Here is a 23366-nt window from a genome sequence, read left to right on the forward strand (position 1 = left end):
GTCACTTCCGTTTGTCGGCAGCAGCCGCCGTGTTCTTAGAGTGCCGCGGCGGAGGGGCTGAAGGAGCTAGGGGACCAGAGGAGGGGCGGGCGGGGGCTAGGCGGAAGGGGGAGGAAGTCCCATCACGGAGACGGCAGTCTGGACGTTCCCACCTCTTCCGACACTGTCGGGTCCGATCGGAGAGGGGTCACCGCCTCCTTCAGCAAGGAGGAGGGGGGCGGAGCCCGGCTCAGGTGAGGAGACACCTTAAGGGAGAGTGGTGATGGCGCGCGCGCGGGCGCGCTCACGTGGAGACGGTTGAGCACGAGGATCACGCCGGGGAGCGTGCGGACGAGTACTGGTGGCCCCCGCCTACCCTGCCGGTCTTTCTGAGGGGGTATTGTTACCCTTCCGAGCGGAGGGGCCAGGCGGGTGGGAGGCGGTTTGTTCTGCGCAGGCGTCCCCGGTGTCCCGACGCCAGGCTGTCTGCCGGGTGGGGCGGGGGCTAGTACCCCTGCGGATCTCCGGCTGGCGACATAGGTTACCGGAATGGGGTGGGAAAGGCTTCGGGACCCACAGCCTGGCGGATGAACAGAGGATCTGCTGCCCTGCGGGATGGAGTCGAATGGCTCCCTTACTCCCATCCTGGGTAATGAGCTACGAGGTTTCATTTCACTTGAGCAAGGCCACAGTCAGTCTGTGATGGGGAGCCGGCGGCAGACCTTGGAGGGGTGGAGTCACTGTTTTGGAATGCCCCAACTTGTTACGAGGGGACTGAAGTGTTTAATAGGCATTTATTGAATGCCCACTACTTTCGGGAGAATGCAGTGCTAAGACATAGCCATTCCACCTTCGTCCCCTGTTTGGAGGACATACAGATTTGTACATAAATACTAGTAAAAGGCAGTAAATTAAGGGGGGTTGAAGGTTAGTTCTTTTCTTTCAAAATGGCCATTTATTATTAAGTCAGTCTGCGGTGGAGGATATGTAGAAGCTAGTTTCTGAATAGAAGACAAATCCTAAATATTTAATCTGGAGGAAGAATTTTAGGTAAAGGCACAGTAATGCCTTGATTACTAAGTAGTATGCTGCGGTTCTTGTTAATTTAAATTAATAGAAGAAACTCTTAACCTTCAAGAATTGAAGCAAAAATATTTCCAAAATATGTTAATATACTTTTCAGCTGTATTAAGTACAAAATATTACATGCATTTGGATCATTTTTTTAGAGATTAAAGAGAATGTTGTGCCTTAGTCATCATTGGTCATTTGTCCCTGTATGGGCTGTTGTACCCTAAATAATTTTGAGAGGTGGGCTAGGTGTCTCATGGTGTTTCTGGAGTACTTGCTTTTCATTTGCCTGAGGTCTTGTGATTTCCATGGTGAGGGTGGTTGGCAGTAAGCTAAAAGAGTGAGGAGGAAAGAGATGGGAAGAAGAGAAGGAATTTTAGAGAAAAGCCCCCAAGCCAAAGGAAGGCCTTCCACTATTCCTTTAACCCTTCTGGAAATCTCAATTGGAAAGACTGACCTGTCCACTGCAGCCAGCTTGGTGACCTTCCAGGTAAGACTCACTGGTTGGGAACCTGTTCTGGGCCCTTGGGTTTTGCTGAATAAGTAGACCAGGACTTTTTGAGGAGTCCTGGAGTCAACTTGTTTTGTGGAGATTTGCCTTTTTTCTCCTAAAAGTTGTGTCAAAATACAACTTTTAGCTAGCTAGGGATGCTGGCAATCTGGATTCTGGTTAATTGATGTGCCTCTGGCAAAATTCTGAAAGTGATAAGTAAGATTTGGAGGAAAAGTATCTTATAGTGGGATGTTTTCCTAAATTTAGGGGTCAGCACTCTCAAAAGAGACTTTGTTACAAGACTGTCACAGGAAGTGGAAGTAATTAAAAAAATCACTTGGGCCTGGCTCAGTGGCTCACTCCCGTTATCCTAGCACTCTGGGAGACCAAGGCAGGTGGATGGTTTGAGCTCAGGAGTTTGAGACCAGCCTGAGCAAGAGCGAGACTCCGTCTCTACTAAAAATAGAAAGAAATTATATGGACAGCTAAAAATATATATAGAAAAATTAGCCGGGCATGGTGGCACATGCCTGTATTCCCAGCTACTCGGGAGGCTGAGGCAGAAGGATTGCTTGAGCCCAAGAGTTTGAGGTTGCTGTGAGCTAGGCTGACGCCATGGCACTCTAGCCCAAGGAACAGAGTGACAGTGTCTCAAAAAAAAAAAAAAAAAATCACTTGGAGACCAAAATGCATGTGAATGTTTTAAGTATTTAAAGTACTTAGCATGAGACTGGGCACCGCGGCTATGCCTATAATTCTACTGCTTTGGGAGGCCAAAGCTGGAGAATCTTGGGGCTTGAGAGACCAGGTGGGCAACTTAGCAAGATCCCCATCTGTACATAAAAATGAAAAAAAAAAAAAAAAAAATTAGCCAGGCGTGGTGGCAAGCCTGTAATCCTAGTCACTCAGGAAGTTGAGGTGGGAGGATTGCGTGAGCCCAGGAGTTCAAGGCTGCAGTGAGCTTGATCACAGCACTGCACTACTAGCTGGGCGACAGAATGAGACCCTAGCTCTAAAAATAAAAAAATAGGCTGGGTGCAGTAGCTCACACCTGTAATCCTAGTGCTTTGGGAGGCCAAGATGGGAGGATTGCTTGAGGCAGGAGATCAAGACCAGCCTGGGCAATGACAAAACCCCGGTCTCTACAAAAATTAAAAAAAAAATTAGCCAGGCATTGTGGGATGGGCCTGTAGTCCCAGCTACTGGGGAGGCTAAGGCAGGTAGATCGCTTCAGTCCAGGAATTTGAGGTTGCAGTGAGCTATACTTATGCCACCGCACTGTAGCCCAGGCAACAGAGTGTGACCCTGTCTCAAAAAAAAAAAAGTACTTAGCATGAATTATATGGAATTGGAGACTTAAAAATACCTTGTATTGAGTGAGATTGACAAAACCTATTATAGTGCTGATACAGAATCTTGAATCTCCCTCAAATTCTCCTTGGAAAGGGAAAAAAAGAACCCAAGGTATTGATTCCATGTTAGCATTCAACTTTTATTTTCTAAAATGTAAATTAATTGTAAATAGTTTTCCTCTGTGTTAGTTTTAAGCATATGATTTTTCTTTTACTCTAGTTAATATTTTTCAAATATGGATGTTGTCTGGTAGAGCCAGTTCTGTTAGTATGGAAGGTACAGTACACTTTATCTTTTGTCTGCATATGAAGTGAACTTCTCACCTGTTAAAAGACCAGCTGTTTTTGAGTGAACTATTGCTTTTTACAGTTTTCATAATTTTCACCACTATATGATTATAGTGGCTTTTAATCTCAAGATCCAGTTTGGGGGAGTGCTTTTCATTTTATTAATTAGTTATACATATATTTGCTAAAAGCTGCGATTTATCTTGACAGCTCAAACAGATTTGGAATTGTGTTGGAGTACTGACTTCATTATAATGTAGTAGATATGGGTAGATTGTTAGTATCCAAGATTGTTTTATGGGTAGTTTTCCTTCTGATCTTCTAACATATTTGGATGACATGTTGAAGGTTCCAGTATTTACTTGATTCCAACACTCATTTTGTTCACATTTTACTTCCCTGGAAGAGAGGATCCCATAAGTAAGCATTATGTGATAGTTTAATTGGTAATTTTTTTCCTTTCCTAGTGTTACATGAAATAATGCATTTTATAATCACTGACATCTTATATTTAATGAAATTTGGAATAATTAAAACACTTTTGTAACCAAAACCAGTGAATTTTCCAAATTTGCCTTTGTACTTTGGAGGAAGTTTGTTACTGAAAGGAAGCCTATGAAGAGTGATATTTTTCCTTATATTAAGTGGAAATTAACAAATAAAATGTTTGTTTTACAAATTTTAAAGGATGATTAAGTGGTGGGTCTGCTGTTTGGAAATTATACTTGATAGTGTGTTAACTTTTGTGTACTTGATAACAGGTTTACAAATGCTTTATTTCCAACTTCCTAAGTTTAAAATGATTTGGGTGAATTGCTCCCCCCATTTTTTTCTGTATACAATATTGTTAACATGGTGTAATGCCTTTACACTAAAGTCTGTATTTACACTCCTGTATTTATGCTATCCTATATTTTTGAAGGATGAGATTCCACATGCGTGAATTTTTCCATATATGCAAAACTTACCTACTTTTCAAACTTTTTGGCCTTTGGATTCCTTAACACATTTACATATTATTGGTGACTCTAAAGAGCTTTATTGTGAGTTATAGTTAGCAGCATTTAACATATTAGAAGTTAAAAATTTGAGAGAAATCTTAAGTATTGTATTTATTCATTAAAAATAATAAACCCATTATATGTGAACATAAATAACATTTTTATGAGAAAACAAAAAAACTTTACTGAAGAGTGTTACTTTTTAAAAATAAACTTTATTTTTTAGAACATTTTTAGATTTATAGAAAAATTGTGAAGATAGTACAGAGAGAGTTTCCATGTACCCACACCCAGTTTCACTATTATTAACATCCTACATCACTGTAGTACATTTGTTATAATTAATAAACCATTATTGATATGTTATTAATTAAAGTACATTCTTTATTCAGATTTCCCTAGTTTTTACCTAATGTCCTTTTCTGTTCCAAGATCCCATCCAAGATAGCACATTACATTTAGTCGTCATGTCTCCTTAGGCTCCTCTTGGCTGTGACAGTTTCTTATACTTTCCTTGTTTTTGATGACTTTGATAAAGTGCTGGTCAGGTATTTTGTAGAATTTCCCGCAGCTGGATTTGTCTGATGTTTTTCTCATGATTAGACTGGGGTTATGGGTTTTGGGGGAAAAGAACACATAAGTGCCATTATCATCACATCAACATGTGATACACACTAACATGCATACTGTCAACATGACTTATAACCCTTTTATGTTGATCTTAGTCACCTGGCTGAGATAGTGTTTGTCAAATTTCTCCACTCTAAACTTCTCTTTTCCCTTCCCATTCCTTAGTACACTCTGGAAGAAGGTCACTGTGCATAGCCAACACTTCCAGAGTGGGGAATTATGCACCACCTCCTTGAGGATAAAGTATCTACGTAAATTATTTGTAATTTTTCTGCGTGGGAGATTTGCCTCCTGTATTTATTTAATCAATCATTTATTTATATCAATATAGACCCATGGATATTTATTTTATACTTTAGATTATAATCCAGTAGTGATTTATTCATTTATTTTTGCTCAAATTGTTCCAGCTTTGGCCATTGGGAGGTCTTTCTCCTCTTGGTACCTGCATCCCTTTCACATAATCCCATTTTCATGGGTATTTGTTTGTTTTTAAGCACTTCCTTATTTTTGATGTTGCAAGATACACCAGACTTATAGCATATTTCCTGCCCCAGTCCTAGAAATCATCATTTTGTCCAAAGAACCCTGGCTCCTTGCAGAATAGTTTTTTGTTGTTGTTTGTTTGTTTGTTTGAGATAGGGTCTCATTTTGTTGCCCAGGCTGGAGTGCAGTGATGGCAATGATGTCATAATAGCTCACTGCAATCTCAAATTGCTGGGCTCAAGCAATCCTCCTGCCTCAGCCTCCCGAGTAGCTGGGACTACAGGCATGCGCCACCATGCCCGGCTAATTTTTTTCTATATTTATTTTTAGTTGGCCAGATAATTTGTTTCTATTTTTAGTAGAGACAGAGTCTCGCTCTTGCTCAGGCTGGTCTCGAACTCCTGACCTTGAGCGATCCACCCGCCTCGGCCTCCCAGAGTGCTAGGATTACAGGCGTGAGCCACCGCGCCCGGCCTTAAAAAAAGTTTTTTAAAAAATTTTTATTAAAGTTATCTGAAAAGTAATGATAGTCTTTAGTCCAAAATTATGTGCCTTATGGTTAACCTTTCTGATGAATTGGAGTAATCATAACATCAGTTATGAGCATTCGCTATCCAATACCTACTTTCTAGCCAAACTGGATACATTGCTTCCCCCACCTCAAACCCCTCTACATCTTTACCTCTGTTTAGAATGTACTTTCCATCTCAGTTTGTCCAAATCCAAACCTAGACCTAGCTCTGTTGTCAGTGCCACCATGAAGCATTGGAAATAACCTTGCCTTCTCCAAGCCACTGAGTATACTTCACCTCTTATGTGGCACTTAATGCCTTCTACTTTGTAATATTGTTATTTGTGTGTGTCTTATTTCCACTTAGCACCTGTGGCAGTTAATATTATGTCATACAAATCTGTGCTCCACAGCACTTAACCTTGAACAGAGTAAGCAATTCAAAACATAAAATGAATTTTTAGACCAAATACACAAGTTCCTTTATGGGCTGTTGAGATCTCCTGGGCTATGTAGCCCTGTCACTACGTGGCTCCACGCTGCTGGGCCTCTTTTCTCCCTTAGTGGGTCAGCTGTCTCTTTTTGCAGCTGTCCTAAGTTAAGCAGCCACTCCTTGCTCTCATTCTAGAGTTGCTATTGCTCATCTTCAGTTCAGTAACTAGAAAAACTTAAGCATAAATTTCAGCGTTTTGTTTGTTTAAAACAAAAGACTATGTGAGGGCTCGAGGGATTTTCCTATGAGGAAATCTTTCACACATAGGCTTTGATCTTATTTTGGGTGTTCTGAGATTTTCTGGGTTTTGGCTGGTTTTAGAGATAGTTGAGATTCTCAGAAAAGTGATTGTTGGGTAATATAGTGTTATATTTCATCTATATACAGCAAAATTTCATTGAACAAATAACTTACCGAGCTGTATATCGGGCACTTTGTGGGAAAGAGAGAAAATACAGCCCCTGCCCTCAATAAGCTGCTTTAGTAGAAAAGGTATCTGCATTTGCACTAGGAATGTAAGTAGGGCACTGCTAATACCTTTTCTTACTCAGAGTGAGTTATGAAGCTCTAGGTGAGTTCATCCCCAGGAATTTTGGACTGGAAAACAAGGTGGCAAACTGGGGACACTTGGAGGGTAGGGTGAGAAGGTAAGGGTTTCTGTCATTAGCTTGACTTCCTCAGTCATGCTCATCTTTAGTCACTGATGGATTTCCTTGTTTTATAGACCTAATCTGTTCGATTTCTGAGCCAGCCCTGACAGAGCAGAACCAGAGATATTATGACATTAGTCATGCTGACAGGTCTGGTATCTGGGGTTAACCCTGAGCATCCCTGTGCCTGCCTAGTCCCAGCCTTCGCCTGCTCGCACTTTGCTGGTCATATCAGAGCAATGAATGGATGTTCCAGGACTCCACTTTGCCTGACTTGGAGCATTGTCAAAAATCCTAGCCTTCTTGACTGGGACTTTGCCTGGTTTTGCTCTCTGGGATTTATTTTCATCTATATCATCTCTACAAGTGGAGGAAATGTTCTGTTCAGTTGTTTTTCTGCTAGGGTTTTATCTAGATTGGGGCTACTGAATGTTAAGAATTCCTTAGAATGTGAAATCGTTTTCTCCAGGTAGCAACTTTTCTCCAGGTAGAAGGTGAAATTGTTTTCTCTAGGTCTTGCCTGGCATACAAACAGCAAATTACTTGATGTTATGGAAGATGGTGCTTGAGTATGGGTATACTTTTCTTTATGAACAAAGTATATTATTGAAAAGCATGTGTATGTCAATAAATAAGTCAAATAGTTTAAAGTGTGCTGTTAATAGACTTGTTCTCCTAGTACACAAACTTTTTTTATTAGGCTAAGTAAAACATTATTAGGAAAGTAAATATATTGAGAAAACAGTCAAGTTTTGATTATTCATGTTAATGTAATAAGCAGCAGTGTGAGTGTATTTTCTTAATTAGGTTTAGTTTTGAAATTACTAAATATTTGTCTTTGCAGATAACAAATACTATACTATACACTTGCTTTGGGTCGGACACAGTTATTGTACAAATTGGTGGATCGCTTGTCACAACTCCTCCAGCTATATAGACCTATATTGTCACATTTTGAAATTTTTTTCCTTAGCTTGAAGGCTTCAGACAGGCAACTTTGGGTAAACCACCTATATTCTCAGCATGCACTTTCCTAAGGCTTTTAGGATGGACCTCTGACTTTGCTAGAGTTGCTTGAGAGTTTTGAATATCAGTGATCTTGATTCATGATTCCGTTTCATCAGAGCAGAGTAGCAAATTTTATATCTCCCAGACTAACTGAATTTTTAAAATATTCCTTCTAGATCCAAAAAGGGTTTAAAGGTTTTAAGGTAGCTATGTTACTTAGGTTTTCTGGGATATGTAATTTGACCCTTATGTTTGATTGTGTGGCAGAGATCCAACATGAACCAGGTTAAGATAAAAGGGGGCATTTGTTGGCTCATGAAACTAAGAAGTCCTAGGGTGATGCTAACTGCGGTCATGGCTGGCTCCCAGGGTCTTGATGTCATCAGGACAGTGTGTTTGGTACTGCTTTTTTCTCAAATAGGCAAAAATGGTCACTCTCAGTGCTAGATTTATATCTCCCTCACAGCTTGTAATTTTGGTGAAAAGAGTATCTCTTTGTTGATAGTACCAGCAAAAGTCCCTAGGACAGACTCTAATGGTCTTGACTTGGGTCACATACCCGTCTCTGAAACAATCAACTGTAATTAAGGGGAGTGGGTGCCAAGTTGGCCAGGCCTCCCTGGACCATCTGTCCCCTCCTGGATTCACGGGTTTGGGGCAGTCTGATCTGTACTGCATAGACTAAGAATGGGTGGGAAGTGATTTCCTCTGAAGATGTAATATTCAGACCAAAAAAAAAAAAAGCAAAGGGTTTATCCCTAGAAGGTAGTATTTAAAAGTTGATTTGTGGGGAAATGGTAACAAGTTTCACATTGTTGCAGTTACTTAGTGCTGTGTAACAAATCACCTTAAGACTTAATGACTTAATACAACAAAAATCTTTTTTTTTTTTGAGACAGAGTCTCACCCAGCACGGCACACACCCCCCCCCGCCCCTCGCCCCAGCTAGAGTACAGTGGTGTTATCTTAGCTCACAGCAACCTCAAACTCCTGGGCTCAAGCAATCCTCCTGCCTCAGTCGCCCGAGTAGCTGGGACCACAGGTGTGCGCCACGATGCCTGGCTAATTTTTCTCTTTTTGGTGGAGACAGAGTCTCGCTTTTGCTCAGGCTTAAACTCCTGACCTTAAGCAGTCATCCCAGGGTGCTAGGATTACAGGTGTGAGCTACTGCACACGGCCTCATTATCTCTAACAGTTCTGGGAGTTGACTGGACTCAGTGAGATGATTTTCCTTTGGGGTCTGTTATGTGGTTGTAGTCAGACAGTGGCTGGGACTGAAGTCATCTTGAAGGCACACTTACATGTCTGGAGGCAGATGCTGATTGTCACCTAGACTTCAGCTGGATTTCCTCACAGCATGGTGGCTGGCTACCAAGAGTGAGCCAAAAAGACCAGAAGTCTGTGTCCCCTTTTATGGCCTAGCTCACAAGTTACATAGTGTAACTTTTGCCATAGTCATAGACCTGCCTGGCATCAAGAGAGGGAACATAGACCCCACCTTTTGAGAGGAACATCATATCACATTGTAAGGTAGCATGTGGGATGGGAAATTTTAATGTGGCTGGCCATCTTGGAAAATAGAATTTGCTGCACACATTGCCTTATTTCGGGTGACTAGTTTTTATAAGGAACATGAAATATAAATTAAGCTCTACCAGTTCTTGAGTTATCCTTATGTTGACCAGATCATTTTCTTGCCTAGTGTATCATATAATATGGCTTTTTAGCTTTTTGGTATTCTTTCTCCCTTCCTCATAGCCCTCTGAGTTCATGTTGGTGAATTATCTTGACCCTCTTTATGTATAATCTTGTCAGGTGGATAAATCAGCAGTCAGCCTTCCACTACAGATGTAAAACCAGAGAAATCCTTCCTCCTTGCTTCCCCAGCACAATCAGGGGTGGAGGTGGGCAAATGTATAAATGCAGCATATAGCTCTCCAGAGTTGGGTTCTGTTGGTTGTAACTACAAAACCTTAATTGACAGACTATCATAACTATAGCCATGCCAGGCGCAGTGACTCATGCCTGTAATCCCAGCTACTTGGAGGCTGAGGCCAGAGGATCACTTGAGGCCAAGAGTTCGAGCCTGCAGTGAGTTATGATTGTGCCACTACACTCCAGCCTGGGCGACAGACCAAGCCCCCATCTACAGCTAGCTATATTTTAATACATAAATTAATTAGATTTCTTTTGTCATGCTTGAAAGCTCAATCGAGAAAGTATGTTGTGGTAAATTATTTTGTTAAGGATTTTTATTAAAATAACATTTACCAACTTTTACTACAGTGGACCTCTTAACGCTAAATGTCATCTTAGAATCAAGAAAGGAATTGAGGGGCTGGGAAAGGTGGCTCACACTTGTAATCCTAGCACTCTGGGAGGCCAAGGTAAGAGGATTGCTTGAGCTCAAGAATTCGAGACCAGCCTAAGCACGATCAACACCTTGTCTCTACTAAAAAATAGAAAAACTAGCTGGATGTTGTGGCATGTACTTATAGTACCAGCTACTCAGGAGGCTGAGGTAGGAGGATCACTTGAGCCCAGGAGCTTGAGGTTGCAGTGAACTATGATGATGCCACTGTACTCTACCCAGGGTAACAGAGCAAGACTGTCTTTAAAAAAAAAAAAAAAAAAAAAAATGGAATTGAGATTTCTTGTTTACCTAATGGCTGTGGGACCAGGGGTAGGGGATTGAGAGTGTACATGTATCATGTAAATATACAAAAATATCCTTTACTAACAGACAGCATCTGTTTGTACATATGGTTACATTATCACTTTATTCTTTAGTATCACCAAATGTGTGTGGCAGATACTGTGGAGCTCTGACCAGATCCCCTTGATCCCTTTTACCGGTTCTATGCACCCGTCCTGCATCTTCTGTGTGCTTTTACTTCTAATGGTTTTGCATCTGTGACTCTTCCGAGGACTGCCTTGGGGTGACTGGCATCACTGTGCATGGGCCCGGGGAGCCAGAAGGGCCTGGCGGTTTACATCACCCTGGGGAGGCTCTTAGTTATTGAGTGACTGATGCAGGGCCGTGAAAGACCAGTACCTTTGCCTTGAGGTGGCTCAAACTCAGGGGCGTTATTTATACTCCAGTGCTCTCCTGCTAAATCTGGCTAAGGCTGGGATTTTGCCCAAAAATCATACCCTTGCTTGGCTGCTGCTGCTGCTTTTTTCTGCTCTGCCATTCCCAGTTTCTCTTGGGAGCACCTCCTTGATAAAAAATCACTTGCACCTGAATCCTCTCACAGTCTGTTTCTGGGGAACCCTACTTAAGGCAATATGAATCTAAGTCTTCCTCATATTCATAGTCTTTGGAATCACTTTTAGGCATCATAGTAATACACTGCTATTTCTAACTCATTCTTGGAATATTAACTTTTGGTCCACTGGGATGACTAAAGCATGTATTTAAAATGATGCTAGTGTGTCCACTGCATGTCTCCTTTGCTTTAACGCATGGTTCCACTTTTACCTTAATTGAGTTATGCTTGTGTTACTAGATATTAAATAGTTCATCTTAAAATTCAATCAGTGCAATCAGAGTAATAGTTGCTTTACTATGCATGAATCATTCTTACTGATCCATTCAGAAGGATTGGTCGTATTTCCTGTATTTAATCACATTGCCTGGCATGTGATGCAGTAGCTATTTATTTCAGTATTGCATCATAGGAAGGTTTCTATCCTAAAATAGTTTTGGTTTTTTCTTTTTTTTTTTTAGACAGAGTCTCGCTTTGTTGCCTGGGCTAGAGTGCTGTGGCGTCAGCTTAGCTCACAGCAACCTCAGACTCCCAGGCTCAAGCAATCCTCCTGCCTCAGCCTACCGAGTAGCTGGAACTAACAGGCATGTGCCACCATGCCCAGCTAAAAACAGACGGGCTCTTGCCCTTGTGGAGCCTGGTCTCAAACTCCTGACCTCAAGCGATCCTCCCGCCTCGGCCTCTCAGAGTGCTAGGACTATAAGCGTTAGCCACAGGGCCCCACCATAAGCCTTTGTCTTTATTGGGGTTATGTTTAATTACTTCGGTAGCCTCTTCTCAAAGGTGTCTGGGCCCTGGAAAATTTTCCTCAAAATGGTGCTTCTGGGACCACAATTTTCTTGCTGTTTTTATTTTTTCTATAGAAAGTAGGGATTAAACATTAAGAGTTTGAGATTTTAGTGTATGACCTTTGATGGAAAAGGGTGGTGGTTTCTTATAATCAAGACAACTGACATTTTAGAAAGTAAGCTATTGTCGTCATAACTTCTGCTGCTTGTTGCCAAAGAAAAGCATTGAACAGACTATCACTATCCTTTTACATTGGTATGCTGGGTTGAAATATAGTTTATTTGGAAAGTAAGTTAGTCTTTCATGTCTCCCCTCATCTGTTAAGTCAGGATAATAATTCCTACCTGACAAGGTTGTTTTGAAGATTAGAAGTAATATAAATAAAAAGTGCTTAGCACAGTGACTGGTGGGCACATAGAAGGCTCTCAGTAACAGTAGTTACTTTTATTTTATTTTTACCACTACCTCTATTACTGTCGCCACTGAGACTGCTACTGCAGTGCTGGCTCCATTATCCACAGTAGGAGGGAAAGCAATACACCCAGTGTCTGGTGATGCTTGTTTTTCCCTAATAGGGCCCAAATTTACATGGTCCCTTAGTTGTTAGAGCAACTCTGAGGCTTGCAGCAATTCCCTGTTTGATTAATTTTGCTCTTCAAACCAGAATGTTTCTTCCCTGTTACCACTACAAAATAATCACCTCTTTGGAACTTGGCACTTATTAGTTTTTGAATTTACTTTCTAAGGCAGGGCTACAGACTTGTGAGCAGTAATTGCATTTTGTTTCATCTCCCCAAACCTTGAGCTCTCTGGTCCCTGAGTGAGTTGGGTGGGGCTCAGGGATGTGTGTGCTGCTGCCTGCCCCTGTTGGCCCTCTCCTCCCAGCAGGGAATCTTGGTAAAGCAAGAAGGGATGTGGCAGTAGCTGCCTCTTTGGAGATCTGATCTCTCATGCACGACAGAGCAGACATCGTCAGTGTGAAAGTGTGTTTCAGAGATCTGTTTTGTTGTTGGAAATTCTTCAAAGGTAAACAAACATAGGAAGCAGAAGAGTATGTCTGACATGTGACTACTGCATTGAGGCATTTTGCATTCCGATAGTTACTTTCCAGGTACGACAAAATGGCATCTCACTTGTCACAGTAGACACTTGGTTTTTATGGATTTAGAGTTTGCCATTTCAGGTATTTCCCAGGATCCTGAACAGCTTTATCCGATTTCATAAGGCTGGGGCATCAGAGCGAGTGGTTGTGCCTGGCGAGCTGCTTGACGTCCATGTTGCCTTCTGCTTGCAGTAATTCTTGTGAAATGCCAGAATGGTATTTGTGAATTTGGAGATTGGCAAAGTTATATACCTTTAGAATGCCAAGGATCTACCATGCTTTTTAAAATTTAATTTTATAAAAATTAATGTGTATATTTATATATTTAAAACCACATAGTTCCATAAGGCTTATAGGTTAAAAACAAACAAATAAATAAACAAAAACAGCAGTCCCCTGTCCCATTCTTTTCCCCATCAATTTTCCACTCTTCAGAGGCAGCCATTTGCAATTGTTTCAGCTGTTTCTTGCACTATTGACTTCTGTATTTCTAAATAACATGCTACTATTTTTTGAGATAACCTATTTCAGACAGTATTTCTGGACTAATAGGAAAAGAGAGGACTAAACTCTATTAACACTACTTCTCCTCTGTCCCTCCAGTGCAAATTTGCCTTTTCTCATGCTCCCAATATCTCAGATTTGGTTCAGTGTTCATATTATTATGCCTATGTAAATATTGTCTACAAATGAACTGCAAACAACCTTTTATTTTTCCTGGAGTTAATTATTGCTCCATGTTTAAGTTTTCTTGTTTTTTTTAACCACTTGTCTTCACACTTTGATGGAACTGTTAAATTCTCAGCACTGTCAACCACATCAGATGATCTGTCCATTGCTTTTTCTTACTCCCCTTGGAAACCACCTTCCTATAGTCCTGCATCCTGCTCCCATCTCAACTGCTTGCTCTCCAGGCCTGCTGCCTAGTTGTCACCTTGGGCTACATCATCATCCTTAGATTCTCTTTGCCTGTCTTCTATGATGGGTCTCCTTTTTCCCGCATTCTTTGTTTTCCTTTTCTTGGTTTATTTCCAGCTTGCTTAAAGCACAGCCTTTAGTCTCTTCCTGAAAAGGGATAAACCTCTGGATTTGTGCTTGTGTGAAAATGCCTTAGTTTATCATCATAATTGTTAAATAGTTAGGCTGAGTGTGGAATTCTAAGTTGGAAATGATTTTCTTGGAGAATTTTGAAGGAAGTATCACTCCTAGCTTTCCATATTGCCTTGGCAAAATCTAATTTTAATTCCTGATTCTTTGTAACCAGCAAACTCCTCCCCCCCTCCTTTTTTCAGGATATTTAATCCCAAGTGTTGTAAAATGTCACTGTAATAAGCCTAGTGTGGGGACTTCATATTGTTGAGTAGTTGGTGGGCCATTTTAGTCTGGAAATTTTATAAGCAAATTGTTTAGTTCTGGAAATTTTTATTTTATTTATTTATTTTATTTTTGAGATAGGGTCTTGCTGTGTCACCCAGGCTAGGATGCAGTGGCATGATCATAGCTCACTGTAACCTTGAACTCCTGGGCTCAGACATCTTCCCACTTCACCCTCCTGAGCAGCTAAGACTACAGACGCACACCACTACACCCAGATAATTTCCTCTTTTTTTTTTTTTTTGTAAAGACGAGGTCTCACTGTGTTGCCCAGGCTGGTCCCAAACTCTTGGCCTCAAGTGATCTTCCTGCCTTGGCCTCCTGAAGTCCTAGGGTTACATAGGCGTGGGCTGCTGTGCCCAGCCAGTTCTGGAAATTTTTAAAATACTATTTCTTAAATCATTTTTTCCCTCTGTTTTCTGTCTTTCTCTTTATATAGTCAGATGTTGGACCTCATTAATCCTCTTTTTCTTTTTTTTTAATTTTTAAAAAATTTTTATAGATTTAGGGGGTAAAGTGCAGATTTGTTGCATGAGTATATTGCATAGTGGTGAAGCCTGGGCTTTTAGTGTGCCCCATCCCTGAATAGCGTACGTTGTACCCAGTAGGTAATTTTTTATCCCTCGTCCCCATCACCCTCCCACCTTTTGGTCTCTCCAGTGTCAGTTAGTCCCCTCTGTGTGTCCGTGCTTACCCACTGTTTAGCTCCCACCATCAGTGAGAAGTATTTGTCTGTTTCTGAGTTATTTCACTTGGGATAATGGCTTCCAGTTCTATCCATGTTGCTGCAGAAGACATGATTTCATTCTTTTTTATGGTGTACTAGTTAGTATTCCATGGTATATACATATACAACATTTTCTTTATCCAGTTATCCATTGATGGACTCTCTTTCTTATTCATTCACTTTTATTTCTCCTTTGTCCTGCCTGTGAAATCTCTTCAACCATTCTCTTCCAACCTTTCTATTAACTTTTAAATTTTTTTGTTATTTTTAATTTCCAGTAGTTTTCTTTTTCCCTGAATATTCTTCTTTTTTAAAAAAAGAAATTGTATTTTCTTGTTTCATGGATGTGGTATCTTCTCTCTCTGAGGATGTTAATTATAGGTATTTTTCCCCCTTTAGTTTTCTTTTTTTTTTTTTTTTTTTTCCTCTGCATTGTTTCTGTTTCTTCCAAATGCTTTTTTCCCCTGTTTGTATGTTAGAGGGTTTTTTCGTCCAGGTTGTGGTGCTCCTTAACTGTTCATATTTAAGAGTGAAGCATAAACTGATTGGAAGCTGAATGGATGGCTAGGCCTTGAGGACTAGTAGGTTTCACCATAGGAAAATTAGATGGGGATCCAAGTGTTCTGTTGGAGGGACTCCCAAACATCAGTTTCTACACAGAGGAATCTCCAGTCTCTTTGCTAGTCTTACCGTTGCTGAGCAAGTAAAGGGGTTGAAGGTGGCAGGTGAGGAGGGGTGTCTTATCTTCTGTATGCAGACTTAACTTAAAGTTTGTTTTCAGCATAGTGCCTGATTCTGGCCTAAGGTGCTCACCTGGCATCCTAAGTAGAAAGTCTCTCTGCTTCAACCTCCAAGACTTCCACACTCCCTACCCCTGCCCAACCCTGTCAGAAGCAGCTGCCCCTTCTTTGTCTCCTGTTGTACCTTGTGCTTCCCCTGTCATAGCACTTACAAGACTTTATTTGCTTATAGCTTGTTTATTAGTCTGTTTCCCCTGAGGGCAGGGATTGGATCTGTCTTGTTGATCATTTTGTCTCTTGTACCAGGCACATTAGAAATTCAGTCTGTATATGTTTGAATCCCAGGGATTAGCCATTATATTCAGCCTAACCCCGACCCCAGAAGACCAGAGGTTCACTCTGGGGAGAGGGGAACAGGATTTTTAACTCTATGGGTCCCTCAGTTCTGTAGAGCCTGTGAACAGAGGGGACCAAGGAGTGCCCCTTTGGGGTTATTGACTCTGTTCTAACTACATAATGAGGGTCTGTCATGAGCTCTAGCCAAGGATAGAGACTTTTAATCGGCAGTCACACAGTTCCTAGGAAGTGTAGCAGTTTCTTGGGCAAGAATAAGCAAGTTCTTGTTTCCAGTGAGTCCAGAACTTGAAAATGTACAGATGTTTAATGGTTCCCTACTCCACATTGGAAAAATGATCCACTCAGAGGCTTTGTGGGCTCTTCTTTTTCTCCTTTTTAAATTCTAACTTTTCATTATGACAAATTTCAAATATACAACATAAACTTATGAAGCAAAGCCCAGACATCGTTGTTTCTTCTGTAACTATTTCCATCTTTTAAAAATACTCTTAAAAAAAATCATAGTACCATTATCACAACTAAGGAAAAAAATAATAATTCCTTACTGTCATCAGAGACACATGTGTTATTCTAAGAAGTCAGTTTAGTTTTGTAGAAGCCCTACCATTCAAAAGGGACTCTAGACCAAGCTTATTCATCTCTTGTTTTTCTTTCTCCAGAATTTCTTTTTATTGAGGTATCATGTATTGTGCTTTCTTGAGGTATAATGTACATACCATAAAATTCCATGTTTTAAGTGTTCAGTTCAAATATTTTAATAAATTTTTTAAGGTGTGCAGCTATGACCACAATAGAATTTTAGGCTATTTCTGCCACACCCACCCCCCCAAAAAATCCCTCTTTGCATTTGCATTTATTCTCTGATCTCACCCCTAGCCACAGATGACCCCTGGTCTACTCTCTTTCTCTATAGAGTTATCTTTTTTCTGTGTGTGTGAGTTTTTTTAATCAGATTGACTTTCAGCCAGGCCTCCTGTCTTAGTCACACCTGTGCTCCACTTCCCCTGGCACCAGTTCCTGAGCCTTTGAGAGGGAGGTTTGTATATGTCAAGTTGTTTTATCTAATGCCAGTTTAGGATTTTAGCTTTTTGGGTATGCTCAGTCTGCATTCACTCACCGCTCCCCAGCTGCCAAAATGCTATTGATGTCTCTTTTTTTTCTTGTGGCCTTATGCCTTTAAAACAACAATAAAACCAAAAAACTTTAGTGTCTTTTTCATGGGGTTTCAGGACTAAGTAGCGGGCAAATACATGTGTGCAATCTACTACCATCTATAACTGGAAATCTTCTCAACTAATATTGATTTGCCCTTTTCACTTATTTAAGGTTTCTAAGACTGTTCGGAATTTCCTGGTGTTCATTCCTCAGGGAATGCAGAACTCTAACAAACTTTTGTGGGATAGATATGCTGTCACCTATACATTGGTATTTACCAGACCCTCAGTGTTATAAGTGGGTCACATGACGAGTGAAGGGGAGCCTGTACTTAGCCAGTGGCTGAGCCCACACATGTGTATACTTCCTGGGCTGATAGCTGGGTTGGCGTTTGCTCCTTATTTGACAAGTTCTTAGTGTATATGCCTGTCATCAGAGACATCACAAGCTTTAAAAGGTCCAAGCTTGGCTTTTCATCCCACCCTCTGTTCTGACTTTGACTTAAGCTTATCTAAGTCTTAACACTTTTCTTTCTTTGTTTTCCTGTAGGATCATGGATTTTCCTGGTCACTTTGAACAGATCTTCCAGCAACTGAACTATCAGAGACTTCATGGCCAGCTCTGTGATTGTGTCATTGTAGTGGGGAATAGACACTTTAAAGCCCACCGCTCTGTTCTGGCAGCATGCAGCACGCATTTCCGAGCCCTGTTCTCAGTGGCAGAGGGAGATCAGACCATGAACATGATCCAGCTGGATAGCGAGGTAGTGACAGCAGAGGCCTTTGCCGCGCTGATTGACATGATGTATACCTCCACCCTCATGCTGGGGGAGAGCAATGTTATGGATGTCTTATTGGCAGCCTCTCACCTGCATTTGAACTCTGTTGTTAAGGCATGTAAACATTACCTAACGACAAGGACGCTACCCATGTCTCCTCCCAGCGAGCGCGTTCAGGAGCAGAGTGCCCGCATGCAGCGTTCCTTTATGCTGCAGCAGCTGGGACTAAGCATTGTGAGCTCAGCCCTCAATCCCAGCCAGAGTGGCGAGGAGCAGCCAGCCCCCATGAGCTCGTCCATGCGCAGTAACCTGGACCAGCGGACGCCCTTCCCCATGAGACGCCTTCATAAGCGCAAGCAGTCTGCAGAGGAACGGTCCAGACAGCGCCTCCGGCCCGCCATGGATGAGTCTGCCATTTCAGATGTTACACCAGAGAACGGGCCTTCGGGGGTTCATTCTCGGGAGGAGTTCTTTTCACCAGATTCTCTAAAAATTGTGGATAACCCCAAAGCTGATGGAATGCCTGACAACCAGGAAGACAGTACTATCATGTTTGACCAGTCTTTTGGTGCTCAAGAAGATGCCCAGGTGCCCAGCCAGTCTGACAACAGTGCCGGCAACATGGCGCAGTTGTCTATGGCCTCTCGTGCAACTCAGGTTGAGACTAGTTTTGATCAGGAAGCTGCAACTGAGAAAAGTGGTTTTCAGTGTGAAAATCCTGAGGTTGGCCTTGGTGAGAAGGAGCACATGAGAGTGGTGGTTAAATCTGAGCCCCTGAGCTCCCCCGAGCCTCAGGATGAAGTGAGTGATGTGACCTCACAGGCAGAAGGCAGCGAGTCTGTGGAAGTGGAAGGAGTTGTGGTCAGTGCCGAGAAGATAGACCTCAGCCCTGAAAGCAGTGATCGGAGTTTTTCAGATCCTCAGTCTAGCACGGACAGGGTAGGTGACATCCACATTTTGGAAGTCACAAATAACCTAGAGCATAAGTCAACTTTTAGTATTTCAAATTTTCTTAATAAGAGTAGAGGAAGTAACTTCAGTGCAAATCAGAACAATGACGATAACATCCCAAACACCACTAGTGACTGCAGGCTGGAGGGTGAGGCCCCTTATTTGTTGAGTCCAGAGGCTGGGCCTGCAGGCGGGCCCTCTTCTGCCCCTGGCTCCCACGTGGAGAACCCATTTAGTGAACCTGCAGACTCCCACTTTGTTAGGCCTATGCAGGAGGTGATGGGCCTGCCGTGTGTGCAGACATCCGGATACCAAGGAGAACAGTTCGGGATGGATTTTTCCAGGTCTGGTTTGGGCCTCCACTCCTTCTCCAGGGTAATGATAGGTTCCTCAAGGGGAGGAGCCAGTAACTTTCCATATTACCGCCGCATAGCTCCAAAAATGCCAGTTGTAACTTCTGTCAGGAGCTCACAGATCCCAGAAAATTCTGCCAGTTCCCAGCTAATGATGAATGGGGCCACGTCCTCATTTGAAAATGGCCATCCTTCCCAGCCTGGCCCTCCACAGTTGACCAGGGCATCTGCTGATGTCCTGTCAAAGTGCAAGAAGGCCTTATCAGAGCACAATGTTTTGGTTGTAGAGGGAGCTCGCAAGTATGCCTGCAAAATCTGCTGCAAAACTTTTCTGACTTTGACAGATTGCAAGAAGCACATCCGTGTTCACACAGGTGAAAAGCCCTACGCCTGCCTGAAGTGTGGCAAGAGGTTTAGTCAGTCCAGCCACTTGTATAAACACTCGAAGACCACCTGCCTGCGCTGGCAGAGCAGCAATCTTCCCAGCACTTTGCTCTAGCTACGTGTCCTCCCGAGACCATGGTGAAGCCAGTTAGAGGACTGAAACTAAAATATCTTGGTAAGCAATGAATGCCACTGGGTTTGAGGCTTCAGGCTGCCCAGTGGCTCTTGCAAATTTCAGCAATTAATAAGTGGAGAACTAACACATGTAGCATTTGTGCTGCTGCATTTCTGAGTGAAGTGCACGCCTTGGGAGAGGGATGCTATCCCTAAAACCAAGTTCTTCCTTAGGGTTGAGTAATACGGTCATAAAGTAGTTTGTAACTGATATTGTTCAGAGTGGCACATTTAAAAATTTAAAAATTGCAGTGCAAAAAAATTTTTTAGCCATTTTTGTAAAACTCTGTGAAGCATTAAATTTCCTATACCCTCTGATGGGAGTATTATATCCCTGTACAGTGATGCAAAACACACTTATGTGTAACCAGTGGTGACTTGGCGCCTGTCTGAAAAGAAGGCCCTTGAGGACACGCCTGTCTGCCACAAATGCTTTAAAGTGTATCATGAGCTAGTCCTAGGCCTCAGAAAGTACTGTATTTTTTATTTTTGTCTGATTTGCAGTCACAGACACTGCACTTTGATGGTGCTGACACTGGGTCCAGAGTGAGCATTCTCTTGGACTATTAGGTGTATATACTTTCAAATACATCACTGTTAGATAGATGTTTTAACAGTTTTTTTCCGGTTTTAAAAACAAAGTTGTAAATGGAGTATGTACTTGTAGAAAGTGACAAGTAAGGTATTGTTTCTGTATGTGCTATTTTAGCAGTGTTCTAACTGACTTGTACTACGGATGTTACAGTTCCATGTTAGGAAGTCAGAAAAGAGCTAGTGTTTGTCTTTGTTCTGATGATGTGGAGTCATGTTTTGTGGGGTCTTTCATGGCACATCTGCCCTTTGCTCCATCTAGATATCGAGGGCCAGTCCGGGCTGACACATCCCACCCAAGGACAAGCCTGTTCACACTCCCATGCCCCATGTCGTATCTCTGCCAGGCCTAGAGTACTGTTTTCAGTTACAAACTAACCAAAAATTCCACCCGCCATGGGTTTTATTACTGTTATATGCTGTACTCTTAACAATATAGACCCAAAACTTGTATTGTTGTTGCTCCCCCAGTTCAATACTGAATGTTCAAAATTGTTTGAAATCCAAACACAGTAGTGTTCATGGATGTTTTCCAGGCTCCGTTAAGAGTCAGCCCATAGCACAGAAGTCACCAAGTAGCATCTGAGACTGTTGGAGAGACATTCAGATCACCGCCCAGGGCCTCTCTGGGCCCTCTGGCCTCACATCCCCAGCCCCACCTTGCCATCGACCCTGTGCCATTAGGGCTGTTGGTGGCACCTGTGTAAGGCCAAGCTCTGGCTCATGTGTGTCCAGGGAACAACCCAGGTTAATGCATTTCTATAGAACTCATGAAGTCGTTTTAATTCATGCATGAAAATGAGTTCATTTTATTTTTTTATACATCTTTCTTAGGGATACCAAATCATTGTGTGTAATTCAGAGAAATTATTCAGTTCTTGTGTTTAGAAAGCTTAAGTATTTATGTGGAGCCTAAAACAAAAATGAGAGTGTGTTTTCTCCTCTTAATTTAGTGTGTGCAGTTACACATCTGTGGATTAATTCATAATGTTCCAGAGGGACTTGACATCTCCCATGAATTGATTCCCAGGGAGCAAAGCCCAAAAGGAAACCTGTGCTTCCTCTCCTTCTGAGTAGACGTGGGAAAGAGGCCACTGGAGGATGTGGGATCACCTGTGGAGTTCAGTTCTGTATGCGGCTCATGGTTAGCAATCGTGTTCTGACATGATGTGAGGAGGGAGGCTCTACATCCACCCCTTTACGTGATGTAGGGACCAGTGTCTTACAAGGAGATTGATCTTGGGACTCAGGTGGGTCAGCATGGAGAACAAGAGAGGCCCTGCCTGGGCCCGGGGAGAGGATCCAGTGACACCAGCAGAACAGTGCGGCCCTCCTTCCCTTCTGTCTTGAGGTGTGCCAGGAGCCTGCCCCTTCACCTTCCCTCGGCCATGTGCAGACGTTGCTTTTGGGGCCTGTCTCTGATACACGCGGGAGCCCTGCCTCTGCACTGCTAGATGGAACCTGGACTCTCTCATCTACCTCTTAGTCAGTCAGTTTCAACGTGTGAGAAGCAAGCTTGTGGGCCAGTGTCCTTGTACATGCTGTAGCACTTAAATAATTCCAAGGTTCTCTGGAAAACCAGTCACAGGGTTCCTATGATCTGTAGTTAACTGGTATTGGGTACCTGAAATTTGATTGGTGAGCCTTAATTATAGCCTGGCATGATCATGTAGAAGCCTTTCTGGTGATTAAATCATAAAGTTCTATCAAGGCACCCATGTCAGTGGTGCTATGCTGATCACAATTTCAGATTTTGAAATAAAAAATTTGTCATATCCATGCCTCTAAATATGTGTTCTTTTTCTTTGCCTAAGTTATTAAGGTTGAAACAAAAAAAAGCGTTTTATCTCTTTCTCTGCTAGCCCTGCTTTGACTAGTACTTTTTTTAAACTAAGCCTCCAGAAGATAATGTCGTCGATTAATAACAATTACTGGTCGTTTCCCTCAAATTATTCCTTCCGCCTTCCCCCTGCCTGCCTTTTCTGCCTCTGAGCTATCATGTGTGAGGTTTTGTTCTTGGTCTACCTGGTTGCTCTTAGAGGATCTGCTTCATCTTGTGCTGCTCCCTGGACCTGCCTCCCAGGTTGAAAACTCCATTGGCCACTTTGGCTTGGCTGAGGGCTTAGAGCTGGAAGCTGATTCCTTGAGCAGAGCAGAGCTTTGGCAATGGCGATGCTGTGGCCCGACTCTGGGGAGTGGGGAGGTGGTTATTAACAACAGAGCAGCCACCTGGGGCAAGGGAGCAAAGTGTGCAGGTGCTGAAACTAGTTTTAAAATTAAGAAACCCACCTACCTGCAATTACTCTTGACCAAAAAGGTAAGTGTTGTGCTCGTACCTAATTTTTGTTTCTTCTAATTAACTCTCCTTTACTGTATGTGCTCTTTAATTTTCCTGATGGTCTGTGTTTCAGATTCAAGTGCCATGATCACACTGGGCTCTGCTTGTCCCATCCTGGGTGAAGGACAAATGAAGGAATTGGGGCAGAGAGGATGAGGAGTGACGCGGTTCGGACAGGTTCTAATAATGAAAATGCTTGGGGGTGAGGGCCGGTGGGAACCAGAGCCAGGCATACCATTAGAAGGCCCGAGTTAGATGAGGTAAGCAGATGCTCTTGTTATTCTTTTCGGAGATGGGGTCTCACTGTGTCACCCAGGCTGGA

General features: G+C 42.3%; 1 protein-coding gene across 3 annotated transcripts; it reads left to right on the forward strand.

The window, feature by feature from the left end:
* ZBTB5 (zinc finger and BTB domain containing 5) lies at window positions 1-22482 on the forward strand. 3 transcript variants are annotated; one of them, XR_006737737.1, is made up of 3 exons: window positions 416-1540; window positions 18025-20116; window positions 21660-22482. XR_006737737.1 is itself a non-coding variant. In XM_045562471.1 (2 exons), exon 2 carries the CDS (start codon window positions 18029-18031, stop codon window positions 20054-20056), a length of 2028 nt encoding a protein of 675 aa, XP_045418427.1. In that variant the 5' UTR covers window positions 1-233; window positions 18025-18028; the 3' UTR covers window positions 20057-22482. The 3 variants fall into 3 exon arrangements, 2 of the variants coding, with proteins under 2 accessions (XP_045418427.1, XP_045418426.1); XM_045562471.1 differs by lacking the exon at window positions 416-1540 and adding an exon at window positions 1-233 and having other exon boundaries at window positions 18025-22482; XM_045562470.1 differs by having other exon boundaries at window positions 18025-22482.
* The last annotated feature ends 884 nt before the right edge of the window (window positions 22483-23366 follow it).

Source organism: Lemur catta, chromosome 10 (genome assembly GCF_020740605.2).
Source record: "Lemur catta isolate mLemCat1 chromosome 10, mLemCat1.pri, whole genome shotgun sequence".
In the NCBI taxonomy this organism is placed as follows: domain Eukaryota; kingdom Metazoa; phylum Chordata; class Mammalia; order Primates; family Lemuridae; genus Lemur; species Lemur catta.